General features: G+C 64.3%; 5 protein-coding genes across 5 annotated transcripts in view; 2 read left to right on the top strand and 3 right to left on the bottom strand.

The window, feature by feature from the left end:
- ACA1_053630 (protein ciao1, putative) overlaps window positions 1-2344 on the bottom strand; it is a gene marked incomplete at both ends in the record, with an annotated part of 2982 nt that extends 638 nt beyond the window's left edge. Inside the window, 8 exons of the mRNA XM_004343982.1 lie at window positions 17-51; window positions 490-684; window positions 825-913; window positions 1230-1331; window positions 1506-1600; window positions 1758-1968; window positions 2024-2104; window positions 2290-2344. Of these exons, the coding sequence (XP_004344032.1) occupies window positions 17-51; window positions 490-684; window positions 825-913; window positions 1230-1331; window positions 1506-1600; window positions 1758-1968; window positions 2024-2104; window positions 2290-2344 (863 nt within the window). The remainder of the gene's footprint in view (window positions 1-16; window positions 52-489; window positions 685-824; window positions 914-1229; window positions 1332-1505; window positions 1601-1757; window positions 1969-2023; window positions 2105-2289) is intronic.
- A 283-nt stretch (window positions 2345-2627) lies between these two features.
- Window positions 2628-4569, top strand: ACA1_053620 (uncharacterized protein; the record flags this gene model as incomplete). Its single annotated transcript, XM_004343981.1, has 5 exons — window positions 2628-3207; window positions 3309-3361; window positions 3680-3716; window positions 3933-4255; window positions 4378-4569. 5 exons carry the CDS (start codon window positions 2628-2630, stop codon window positions 4567-4569), a joined length of 1185 nt encoding a protein of 394 aa, XP_004344031.1.
- Window positions 4570-4916: 347 nt separating this feature from the next.
- ACA1_053610 (RNA 3'terminal phosphate cyclase) lies at window positions 4917-7383 on the bottom strand (the record flags this gene model as incomplete). The annotated part of the gene is made up of 10 exons (XM_004343980.1): window positions 4917-5049; window positions 5213-5316; window positions 5469-5610; window positions 5769-5894; window positions 6021-6145; window positions 6305-6376; window positions 6495-6600; window positions 6790-6859; window positions 7040-7111; window positions 7266-7383. 10 exons carry the CDS (start codon window positions 7381-7383, stop codon window positions 4917-4919), a joined length of 1068 nt encoding a protein of 355 aa, XP_004344030.1.
- A 218-nt stretch (window positions 7384-7601) lies between these two features.
- On the top strand, window positions 7602-8942 carry ACA1_053600 (decarboxylase, putative; the record flags this gene model as incomplete). Its single annotated transcript, XM_004343979.1, has 5 exons — window positions 7602-7820; window positions 8060-8229; window positions 8375-8439; window positions 8580-8689; window positions 8832-8942. The coding sequence occupies 5 exons, from the start codon at window positions 7602-7604 to the stop codon at window positions 8940-8942; spliced, it is 675 nt and encodes a 224-aa protein (XP_004344029.1).
- A 263-nt stretch (window positions 8943-9205) lies between these two features.
- ACA1_053490 (Nucleotide binding protein 1like protein, putative) overlaps window positions 9206-10391 on the bottom strand; it is a gene marked incomplete at both ends in the record, with an annotated part of 1513 nt that continues 327 nt past the window's right edge. The window contains 5 exons of the mRNA XM_004343978.1: window positions 9206-9478; window positions 9545-9625; window positions 9699-9788; window positions 9992-10052; window positions 10275-10378. Of these exons, the coding sequence (XP_004344028.1) occupies window positions 9206-9478; window positions 9545-9625; window positions 9699-9788; window positions 9992-10052; window positions 10275-10378 (609 nt within the window). The remainder of the gene's footprint in view (window positions 9479-9544; window positions 9626-9698; window positions 9789-9991; window positions 10053-10274; window positions 10379-10391) is intronic.

Genomic DNA, 10391 nt, shown 5'->3' with positions numbered 1-10391 from the left:
CCTTGAGCGTGCACACCGGATGATATCGCCCGTGCTTGCCATGCGAAGCCGCTGTCCGGGTGCACACCGTTCACCACAGTGCGCCACCAGCCATCACGCACGCAGGGAGTACCACACCAGCCACCACCAGGCGTCCGTCAGCGAATGCCAATGGAGAGAGCGTACGCGTACGCCACGCAAGCTCCGGCGGTGGTCGGAGCAAATCAGACGGCTTTGGAGGGCAAGATTGGGGGGGGGGAGCAGTGATACCTGAGGCCCCTTCGGCGGGAAAGAGTCGCCACACGATCAGCGTTTTGTCATCGCTGCACGAAACTACACGTGTGGACCACATTATATATATATATAGAAAGCACGCACTCCCCCCCCCCAAGCCCCACCCGCGACTTATTAGTATTAGTAGCCAAACGCGTCCAACCGCGGAAGACGGATGAGGGAAGGGAGGAGAAAAAGAGGGGGGGGGGTGGAGAGGAGGAGGGCGGCAACAAATACATGGGGGGGGGAGTATTGGTGGTGGTGGTGGTGGTGGTGGTGGTGGGTAGCCGTGCCCATGCGCTCGCCGTCCTTGCTGAGGGCGACTTCCCACACGGTGGAGGTGTGGCCGGTGAGCGTGTCGAGGCAGTACCAATCGTCCTGGTCGTCGGCCCACAGCTTGATGGTGTCGTCGTAGCTGCACGACACTAGCACCTGCTCCCACGCCACACGCACCACACGCACAACACGCACCACCGCACACGCCGCTTGGTGGTCAGTACACCACCCCCCACCGATTGTCGAGGACGGCGCAGGCAGAGATTCCCGTGTGCCGGGTGTCGCGTGTGGCGCACCTCCTTGGTGGGGTGCCACTTGACTGACTTGACGTCTTGGGTGTGCCCGTGCAGCACGCTCACGCACTCGAACTCCTTGTTCGATTCCACTGCATTCCCGTGTCGTGTCGTGTTGTGTCAGCTGGTTGAGTGGTGGCTGGTGGTGTAGGCGGCGGCGGCGGCGCATGGCCATGCGTGTGATTGAAAGGGGATACGCACTTGCCCAGATCCACACGCCTGCATGCATGTCATGTAGATCCACCACCACCATCCCCCCCCCCGGCGGACAGCGAAGGTGGCGGCAGGAGGACCGATGAGTGAATGGGGCCGGGGGGGGGAGGTGCGGTTGTAGAAAGGAGGAGGACGAGCATTGGCGTGTGGCGCGGCGTGTGGCCACCAGGGTATCCCCCCCCCCAACCCACGTACTCTTGTCGCGGGAGGAGGTGGCGAGGAGGGCGCCGCTGGCGTCCCACGCCACGCCCTTGACCTCATTCTCGTGGCCCTCCAGCGTGGCGATGCACTCGAACTCTGCCCGAAGAGAGAGAGAGAGAGATGACCCCCCCCCCAATACCACGCGTGCGCGCAGTTGGCCATCGCCGCCGTGAGTGATCCGACGGCGCGACGGAGGAAATGCTGGGATGGGGAGGCGGGGGAGAGGGTGGTGGTGGCTGGTGGGTGGGTGGGTGGGTGGTGCAAACGAACCGCCCTGCTGGTTCTCCCAGATGGAGGTGGTGGCGTCGAACGACGCCGACGCCAGGTAGCGTCCGCACGGGGACCACTCCACCCGCCGTATCGTCCTGCACCGCCGCCGCCGCCGCCAGCACCACCGCCGCCGCCGCCACAACGACCAGGTGACGGCGATCCCCGCGCGAGGCAACGCCGACCAACCTACGTGAGCCGGCACGCACGCACGCACACGGTGGCAGCGGAGCAGCGGGGGGGGGAGGGGCGTACCGCTGGTGTCCCTCCTCGAGGATGGCCTTGCACACCCACTCGGTGCCCTCCCTGCCCCACAGGTGAATGTGCTCCCGAGCCACCACCGCCACCACCACCAACGCAGACACCGCCGCCGCCAAATGCAGCAAGTGAGCAGGACCGCGGAAGAGGGCGAGAGGCCAATGCTCATTATTGGTGGCGCTGCTGCTGCTGCTGCTGCTGCTGCTGACTGGTGGCTGCTGGTGATTGGTGGTGGTTGGTGGTTGGTGATTGGGGGGGGTCACGTATTGTCTTGTCTCCGGAGCAGCTGGCGAGCAGGTTGCCGGAGGGCGACCAGGCCAGGTGCCACACCCGATCGCTGTGCCCTTTGGTTGGGTGTGGTTGAGTTGGTTGGTTGGTTGGTTGCTCACGCCCACCATGTGCCACCATGCGCCGCCACCGCCACAGCGTTGCCCCCCCCCACGCCCGCCTAGACAGCGCCCGGGTGGCCATACATGCGCCGCGGGCTTGCACGTGTGCAGCAGCAAAGGAGGCGGGGTGTAGGTGGTACCTTGCAGGGCCTTGACCTGGGTAATCTCGAAGGAGGCCGACGCATCCACTTCCATAATGAGATTATTATTATTCTTATTACTGTCAGTTGGCGCCGCTGATCTGGTCGGGTGCAGCAGATCTTTTTTTTTTGATATGCGTGTTCGATCTGCGGTAGAAAGAAGAAAAAGAAAAGAAATTCTCCTTCATGGCCATGACCGTTGGAAAAACGAGGGCTTGGCGCCAAAACGCACTACAACAGTCTCCAACAACACGAGCTCCGGGGCGGGCGCGTTCGCACCACCTCCCCTTATCTCTCTCCTTCCAACACACAGCCAACCCACACCAACACCGGCGGGAATGGGAAGACGAAAGACATCCAAGCAGCACCACCATGGCCAGCGGGCCTCCAAGGGCGACAGCAGCAGCAGTAGCAGTAGTTGTACTCATCATAATCCTCATCAAAAGAGCTGCGACGCACAACCCGCCGCCGCCGCTGGTGGACCCAACACGTCAGCGTCGTCATGTGCGCCGCTGCCCTCGCTGTTCGAGGCGGTGCTACGGCTGCCGTGGGACTACGGGCTGGTGCCCCTGGCCTCCCTCCTCGCGCTCTGCGCCCGCGCCCTCTACTGGGCCGCACGCGCCCTCCTGGTGGGCCTCATGTGGGCCTCTCTCGTCCTCCTCGTCGACCTCGTCCTCCTCCGCCCGCTCCGCCTGGTGCGCCGCGCGCCCCACGCCCTGCGGGAGGCCACCGCCGCCCTCGTCGCCGCCCTCGTGCCGGCCTACGAGGACGCGCGCGCCCTGCGGTCCGCCATCGCGCGCCTCGAGAAGCGCCTGAAGCGCACCGAACAGCACCTCAAACAGCAGAACAAGGCCCTCCACCAGCTGCAGCAGCAGCAGCGTGGCCACCACCACCAGTTGCCCTCTTCCCCCTCCCACGGTACCCCCCCCCTTGCTGCCTTGCCCTCCCCCAGCCGGCGCTCACCATCGGGGGGGGGGGTGCTTGCCCCAATTGCATTCATTCCTTCTGTGACGTGGCAGACGAGCGGCGACATGTCGCGGAGGCGCGCCAGCAGCAGTTCGAGGGCGTGCGGGTGGCTCTTCCTCCTGCGCCCCCGGTGGCGGCGGCCCCCTTGCCTCCACCGCCGCCTCCGCCCACCATGCCCCGTGCCCCCCTCGTCATCATCAAGTCCAAGGTCCGTACCACGCCCCTGCCCGGAAGGCCTCCTTCCTTCCTCCCTCGCCTCCTCTCCACACAATACGTTTGCATGGGTGGCGGTGGTGCTGATGCCTGATGCCTGATGCCTGAATACCACACGGCTCTACGCGTGTGCACACAGGCCGGAGTCCAGTCGAGCGTGCTCGCCAAAGCCCGTGCGGGGGGAGTCCCCACCCCCGCCGTCACCCTCCAGGACCTCATGCGCGTCAAGCTCAAGCCCACGACCAAGCGTACGCACACTATTTTAATCCCCCCTCTCCCTCTTCTCCCCCATCTCTGCGCATCGGCATCGCATGTGTGTTGTATTTGTGTCGTGTCGTATTTGTGTCGTGCGTGTGTGTCGTGTGTCGTGTGTCGTGTGTCGTGTGTGGCGCCACGTGATCGTGAGGAGGTCTTGCTTGCTTACACTTCTATTTATGTTTCTATTTCTGGGGCACCACCCAAAGTGTCGGACGTGGTGGTGGACGAGGAGGCGTGCGGGAGCAACAGCAGCTTCAGCGGGGGCAGCTCAAGGAAGGCCCCGCGCGGGCTGAGCGTGTCGCTGGCGGACATCACCAACGTGCAGCTGCGGCGTTCGGCGGCCCGCCAGCCGGCCCACGGGGCGGGCGCGCGCGGTTCGCCGCTCAAGGTGCCGGCCGGGTTCCAGCTGAAGCGGGTGCAGGGCATCGAGCGCTCGCCCGGCGGCACCCCCATCCGCCCAGACATCGTCAAGTCGTCCCACAACAACACCGTCGACAAGTTCGCCATCGCCCTCAAGAAGAAGTTCGAGGTACCCTACCCCCCCATTCCCTCCTCCCCTCCTGCCAGCCTGGTTGGCCCCGCACCTCGTGGTGGTGGTCGTGGTGGCCGCGGTGGCCGCGGTGCGGTATCTCATCGATTGTCGTCGCGCAGTCGTCGTTGATCAGCTCGCCGCCTCGTTCGGCCCACGCTTCGCCTGCCTGCTCGCCGATGGCGCCGGGCACCCCCATCTCGCTGAACGCGTCGTTCGCCCGCTCGCCCAACAACCTCTCGGCGTGCCTGTCCCCGTTGGCCTCCTTCCTCGACTCGTCCGTCATTTCCCCCATCCGCGCAGACAAGCTCTAGCTCCACGCTCTTGACGAGAGATATGGAGCGATTGTACGGTCTCTCTCTCTCTCTCTGCTCCCTCCCACCCTCCCACCCCGTGGTCGGTTTGGACCCGACCTAAAGCCACCCCACCTCTATTATTATTATTACCACTGTCACCACGACAGATGTACCTCGTCATCTGTGCACCATTTCTATGGAGATGGTGGCCACCTGTACTAAACCACACCATATACTACTATACTACCTACCACCACCACCACGCACACGAGACCACGACAAGACAGAGTGTGCTGCTGCTGCTGGTTTGGGGGGGGGTATGCAAGCAAGGTCCGTGTGAATGGGAGAGGTGTCGTTTTTTGTTTTTAGATGCCGGCCTTGGAGTAGTTGATGAAGCCCACGCCCAGGCACGACAGCTGCACCGTCTTGGTGTCGGGGTCGGGGTCCACCTTGAACTTGATCCCGAAGAAGTCCCGCAGGTGCCGCAGCATCTCGATCCTGCCCCACCACCCACCACCCACCACCCACCAGCACGATCACCAGCACCAGCACCAGCAGCAGCACCACGTGAGGAGGAGGTTCATGTGCGTCGTGTGCCGTGTGGTGCTTGTGTGCTAGCGCGGGCGAGAAGGAGAGGGGGGAAGGGGGGGGGGTGGCGTACGTGTAGGGAGAGAGCTTGCCCACCTTGATGGAGGAGAGGTCCTCGGGGCAGAGGGCCATGAAGAGCACCACCAGGAACTGGTTGCTCGAGTCCACGCATCCCCCCTTGGTACAGACCCCCCACCCAAAGCCACGTGGTTAGCACATGCCAGCTGGCTGAGCCTTCTATTGCGCGTCCCCCTCACCCCCCCTGATGGGGTTGTGTCGTGTCGTGTCGTGTCGTGTCGTGTCGTGTCGTGTCGTGTCGTGTCGTGTACCTGGAGCACCTCCTGGAGCAGGAGGTGGGCAGCCTGCTTGCCGACGTCCTCCGGCAGCTGCTGCGGCTTGGCGCAGTATTCGGCCGATAGCACACACCCGCTGTCCGACTCGGCTACCAACGTGACGGCGTAGCCGGGCGACCTGCCAATGCACGACACGCACGACACGCACGACACGCGACACACATACGGTGGCAGGGCCAACGCGATGAGCAACCTCTCAAAAGAAAGCGCGGTGGTTTTATCCCCACCACCACCAATCGGTGGTGTGAGCAGGTGGAGGGGGGGGAGAGTAAGTACAGGCCGGCCTCCTTCTTGGAGTAGTTGTCGGTGTAGATGTACACGTTGGGGGTGAAGCCCACCAGGATCTCCTTGGCCGTGTCCACCACGCGATTGCCGATGGAGGGGGAGATGCGCGTGGAGTACCTGTGCAGCACACGTGCCCCGCGTGGCGGTGAGGTGAGGCGTGGCGACGTGCGTGCGGCAGCCGCCACGCGCCGGCGGGGGGGAGGAGACAATCTGTGTGCTTGGAAGGGGGGGGGTGTGAGGTACACGATGCCGCGGATCTTGACCATCTTGCCGGGCTCCACCAGGGAGCAGGGCTTGAGCGTGCGCACGACGGGACACCTGAACAGGATCTCGCCGCCGCCCTTGGGCGCCGCCCCGCGCCTGTTGATCTGCGCATCCATCCACCCATCCATCCACCCACCATACGTGCACGGGTGAGCGGAAAGCCGCGGTTGCGTGAGAGCGCGCCTCCTCTCCACCAGATGAGGTGCGGAGTGGATCGAAGGGGGGGGGGGCGAAGCTGGGGATGGGGGCGGGAATGAACGAACCTTGAGCTCGAGGTCTTCCTCGATGCCAAAGTACTTGAGCAGGGGCAGGGTCACCGTTCGAAACATGTCCACCTGCACCCCCGCCATTAGACCAGGTGCGCGTGGTGGCCGGCCGGCCGGCTGGCTGGCTGGCGGTGGTGCGGGGAGAGGGAGGGAGAGAGAGAGAGAGCCGCCGGGGGCGCGAACGTACGGATATGTCCTTGTCGTCGTTGGTGATTCCGGTGAGGGTGATGTTGAAGGGCTTCTTGGCAAAGGGCGCCAGGCACACGAGTCCCTCCAGGAAGTACCCAATCGATCTGCCGGTAACACGCACCACCACCACCACCCGCACACCACCACCCGCACACACACACGATGACACGGAAGTGGCGTGGTGAGGAGAATGATGATCACCGTCCCATCGCCGCCAATCGAGCACACTCGCCACCACCAGCCAGCAGCAGCAGCGTGCTGGTGTCCTCGAAGGGGCGTGCAGCGGGGGTTACCGGTCGAGACCGCAGTCAAAGGTGTGGGAGCCGCCCATGATGACGCCCGGCTTGTAGCGCAGCTGCGTACCTGCGTGTCACCCCGCGTGCACCCACGGGCGCGTAAGAATAGCCGTGGCTGGCGCTGCCAACGCGGCAGGCAGGCAGGCAGGCAGGCAGGCAGGCAGGCAGGCAGGCAGGCAGGCAGGCACACAGACGAGCACGCTAAAACGACGCGGGGGGTCGTGCGTGTGCGGTGCGCGTGGCGTACCGGTGTGGTTGATCTGCACCACGCAGCCGTTGGTCACAGTTTCCATGAGCCGCAGGAAGTGCACCTCGTGATCTGCAGGGAGGCCAGTCAACGGCAGGTGTGAGAAAGATATCTCCATCGTTCTCACCGCGATTAAATCTCAACGTGATTTATATGAATCAAGTAATGCACGGTGTTCATGCTTCCACTTGCTTTTTTTATGCAGCAAGCACGTGAGGAGGCGTACCGGCGAGGCCCACATTTTCCTCCTCGAGCCGGACGTTGCTGAGCTTGACCGATTTGCCGGCGAGTGTGGCGCAGATGATCTTTTGGCGGAAGTAGCGACCTCCCTCGTATTTGAGCATCTTCTTCTTCTTCCTCCTCTGTGTCGGTGCCCACCACCTTTGCTCTTGTGCTGCAGATGGGATCCGCGTCCTCCTTGGTGCCCTTCCGTGTTGGCCGGAGTTCCCGTTTTCCCTTTCTTTTCTCGGCCGTTATCTTCCGTCTCTTCTCGGAAGACGTGGTAACCTCCAGATCAGCGGAGCAGCGGCAGAAGGAAGGAAGCAGAAGAAGGAAGGAAGCAATGGAGGCAGCAGCACCCGCAGCAGCAGCAGCAGGAACGACGACCGCGGCCGCCGCCTTCACCGGCGAGTACGCGTGCGTGTTCTGCGGCTCCAAGGAGGGACAGACGCCCGCCTTTGCCGCCGCCGCCAAGGGCCTCGCCAACGTGCTCCTGCAGCGTGGGCTGGGCCTCGTCTACGGCGGAGGCACCGTCGGCCTCATGGGCATCGTCTCCCGCACCGTACGCCTTATCCTCCTCCCTCCTCCTCACGAGAGCACGTGTGCGCTACACGCAAGCTTGCCCCCCCCCGGCTGACCTCACAACCCAACCCCTCCCCCCAACGTGGCTGGTGGCTGGTGGCTGGTGGCTGGTGGCTGGTGGCTGGTGGCTGGTGGCTGGTGGCTGGTGGCTGGTGGCTGGTGGCTGGTGGCTGGTGGCTGGTGGCTGGTGGCTGGTGGCTGGTGGCTGGTGGCTGTCAGGTGCAAGATGGCGGGGGCAAGGTGTTCGGGGTGATCCCGGCGGCCCTGATGCCGCGCGAGGTGAGCGGGGCGATGCTGGGCGACACGGTCGTGGTGGGCACCATGCACGAGCGCAAGGCCCTCATGGCCGAGAAGGCACACTTCTTCATCGCCCTCCCGGGCGGCTTCGGGTACGCGCCTTGCCGCTGCCGCCGCTGCTGCCTTGTGGGTGGCGCGCCTCCTCCCATCATCGCGGCTGCATCCGCGAACACGTGTCAGCTGACCTGGTGCGGCGCGGCGGGTGTGGGCATCAATTGGGCGTTGTTGCTGCTGCAGCACGTTCGAGGAGCTGTTCGAGATCATCACGTGGGTGCAGCTGGGCATCCACAGCAAGCCCATCGGTACATGGCCTAGCCATCTATCTATCTATCCACCACCATGATAAACCTAAGTAATGGTGGATCGAGTCTCATTCCGTTCCGCCGCCGCCGCCGCCCGGGCATCCATCCCATCCCATCCCATTATCGCGTGACGTGCGCAGGGCTGCTCAACGTGGCGGGCTACTACGACCCGCTGGTGGCCATGCTCAAGCGCGCCCACGAGGAGGGCTTCATCGCCGACAACTGGACCGACCTGGTCCTCGTCGCTGATGTACACCTTCCCCCCCTTTCCTTTTCCTTGCTTCCGATGTTGGTGGTAGGGTGGCTGGTGGTGGCTGGTGGTAGGGAGGCTGATCTGATCTGATCTGATTTGGTCTTCCCCTCGTCCTCGCTCCCCACCGCGGGTGCCGCAGGAGCCGGAGGCCATGGTGGAGAAGCTGCTCGCGCACCGGCCCCCACCGGGCCTCGTCGACCAGAAGAGCTGGGCCGGTCCCGGCAGGCCCCTCTCCCTCTCCGAGTCCTAGGCATGGTGGTAACCATCCATCAGTCCGCCGCTCGTCGCCCGCTTCACCACGACACAGTCGCAACAGTGTTGCCTTGGCTGGCCAGGAGGAGGAGGAGGAGGATGTGTTGCACCAGTGGTGTGCGCTGGCTGCTTGAATCCATTTACCACGAGAGAAGGGCGACCTGGTATGGTCGCTGGCTGGGTGGCTGGGCGGTGGTTCGTTAGGTTGGTGTGTGGTGGCGCTGGATGGGGGCTTGGAAGAATCTACGGGTGTGGAGGGTGTCAGGAGAGGAGGGCGGCGGCGATGGTGGCGAATGCGGGCGTGGCGGGCGCGTCGGGGTGGTCGAGGATGGAGGTCCCGCTCTCGCCGCACTGGCTGACCCGCGGGTCGATGGGCACGCGGCCGAGCAGGGGCACCCCGTACTCGCGCGCCAGGGCCTCTCCGCCGCCCGTCTTGAAGATCTCCGTGACCTCGTTGCAGCACGGACACACGAACCCGCTCATGTTCTCCACCAGGCCCAGCACCGGAAGGCCCATCTTCTTGCAAAACTTCAACTGTACCGACGCACGCTCGAGCGTGAATCACACGACACACACGACACACACGCCACACACACGTACCTCCTTGCGGATGGTGAGGAGAGAGACCTCCTGCGGGGTCGTTACGATCACCGCTCCGTCGGGGCGCGCGTCCTGTGTGGCCTGTGTGTGAGTGCCAGCACGCGCGCGCGATGTGGCCGGGGCGGGTGGGAGGAGGAGAGGTGCAGCGGCGTACCTTGAGGGCGGCGAGCACCGTGAGGTGTTCATCGGAGGTGCCGGGCGGCGTGTCGATGATGAGCACGTCGAGGCGCCCCCAGAACACGTCCTTGAGGAATCGCTTGATCATTGCTGCACCACCACCACCGCCACATAGCACCACCACGCATAGCCACGTGGATCGTTTGGTTCACGTCATGGCAGTGGTGATGATGATGATCAAGACGGGCGATCGTCATCTCTCTTTCCCGCGACGCATCGTGTGCGAGTTTGGCGGAGCGTACTGGTCTTGCGGGGTCCGGCGTAGATGACGGGCGCATCCGGGTGGTTGAGGAGGAACTGCACCGACATCACCGCCACCCCGTCCTTGTTCCTATGCAGCCGCAGTTCCAACAAGCCATTGGTGGCGGCGGCCGTGGCCGTGGGCGAAGGTGGTCGTGGTCGTCGTGGTGGTGGGGAGGGGGAGGGGCGAGCAGCAGCGCGGGGCAAGGGCAAGGGGGGTGGTGAGCGAATGCACACACACACACACACACACACACACACACGCACAAATGGCGGAGGTGGCGGTGGCGGTGGAGTAGTAGCCAGTACGTACTTGACGGGGTTCCATCCGTACTGGGAGCTCACCACCTGGCCCGCGGTGACGCCCAGGAGGAGCGGGATGCTGGGTCCGCAGATGTCCACGTCCAGCAGCCCCACCTGGGGTGGGTGC

The sequence above is a fragment of the Acanthamoeba castellanii genome, assembly GCF_000313135.1.
Source record: "Acanthamoeba castellanii str. Neff unplaced genomic scaffold scf7180000084594, whole genome shotgun sequence".
NCBI classification, from domain to species: domain Eukaryota; phylum Discosea; order Longamoebia; family Acanthamoebidae; genus Acanthamoeba; species Acanthamoeba castellanii.
This window is presented reverse-complemented; position numbering and strand designations above follow the sequence as displayed.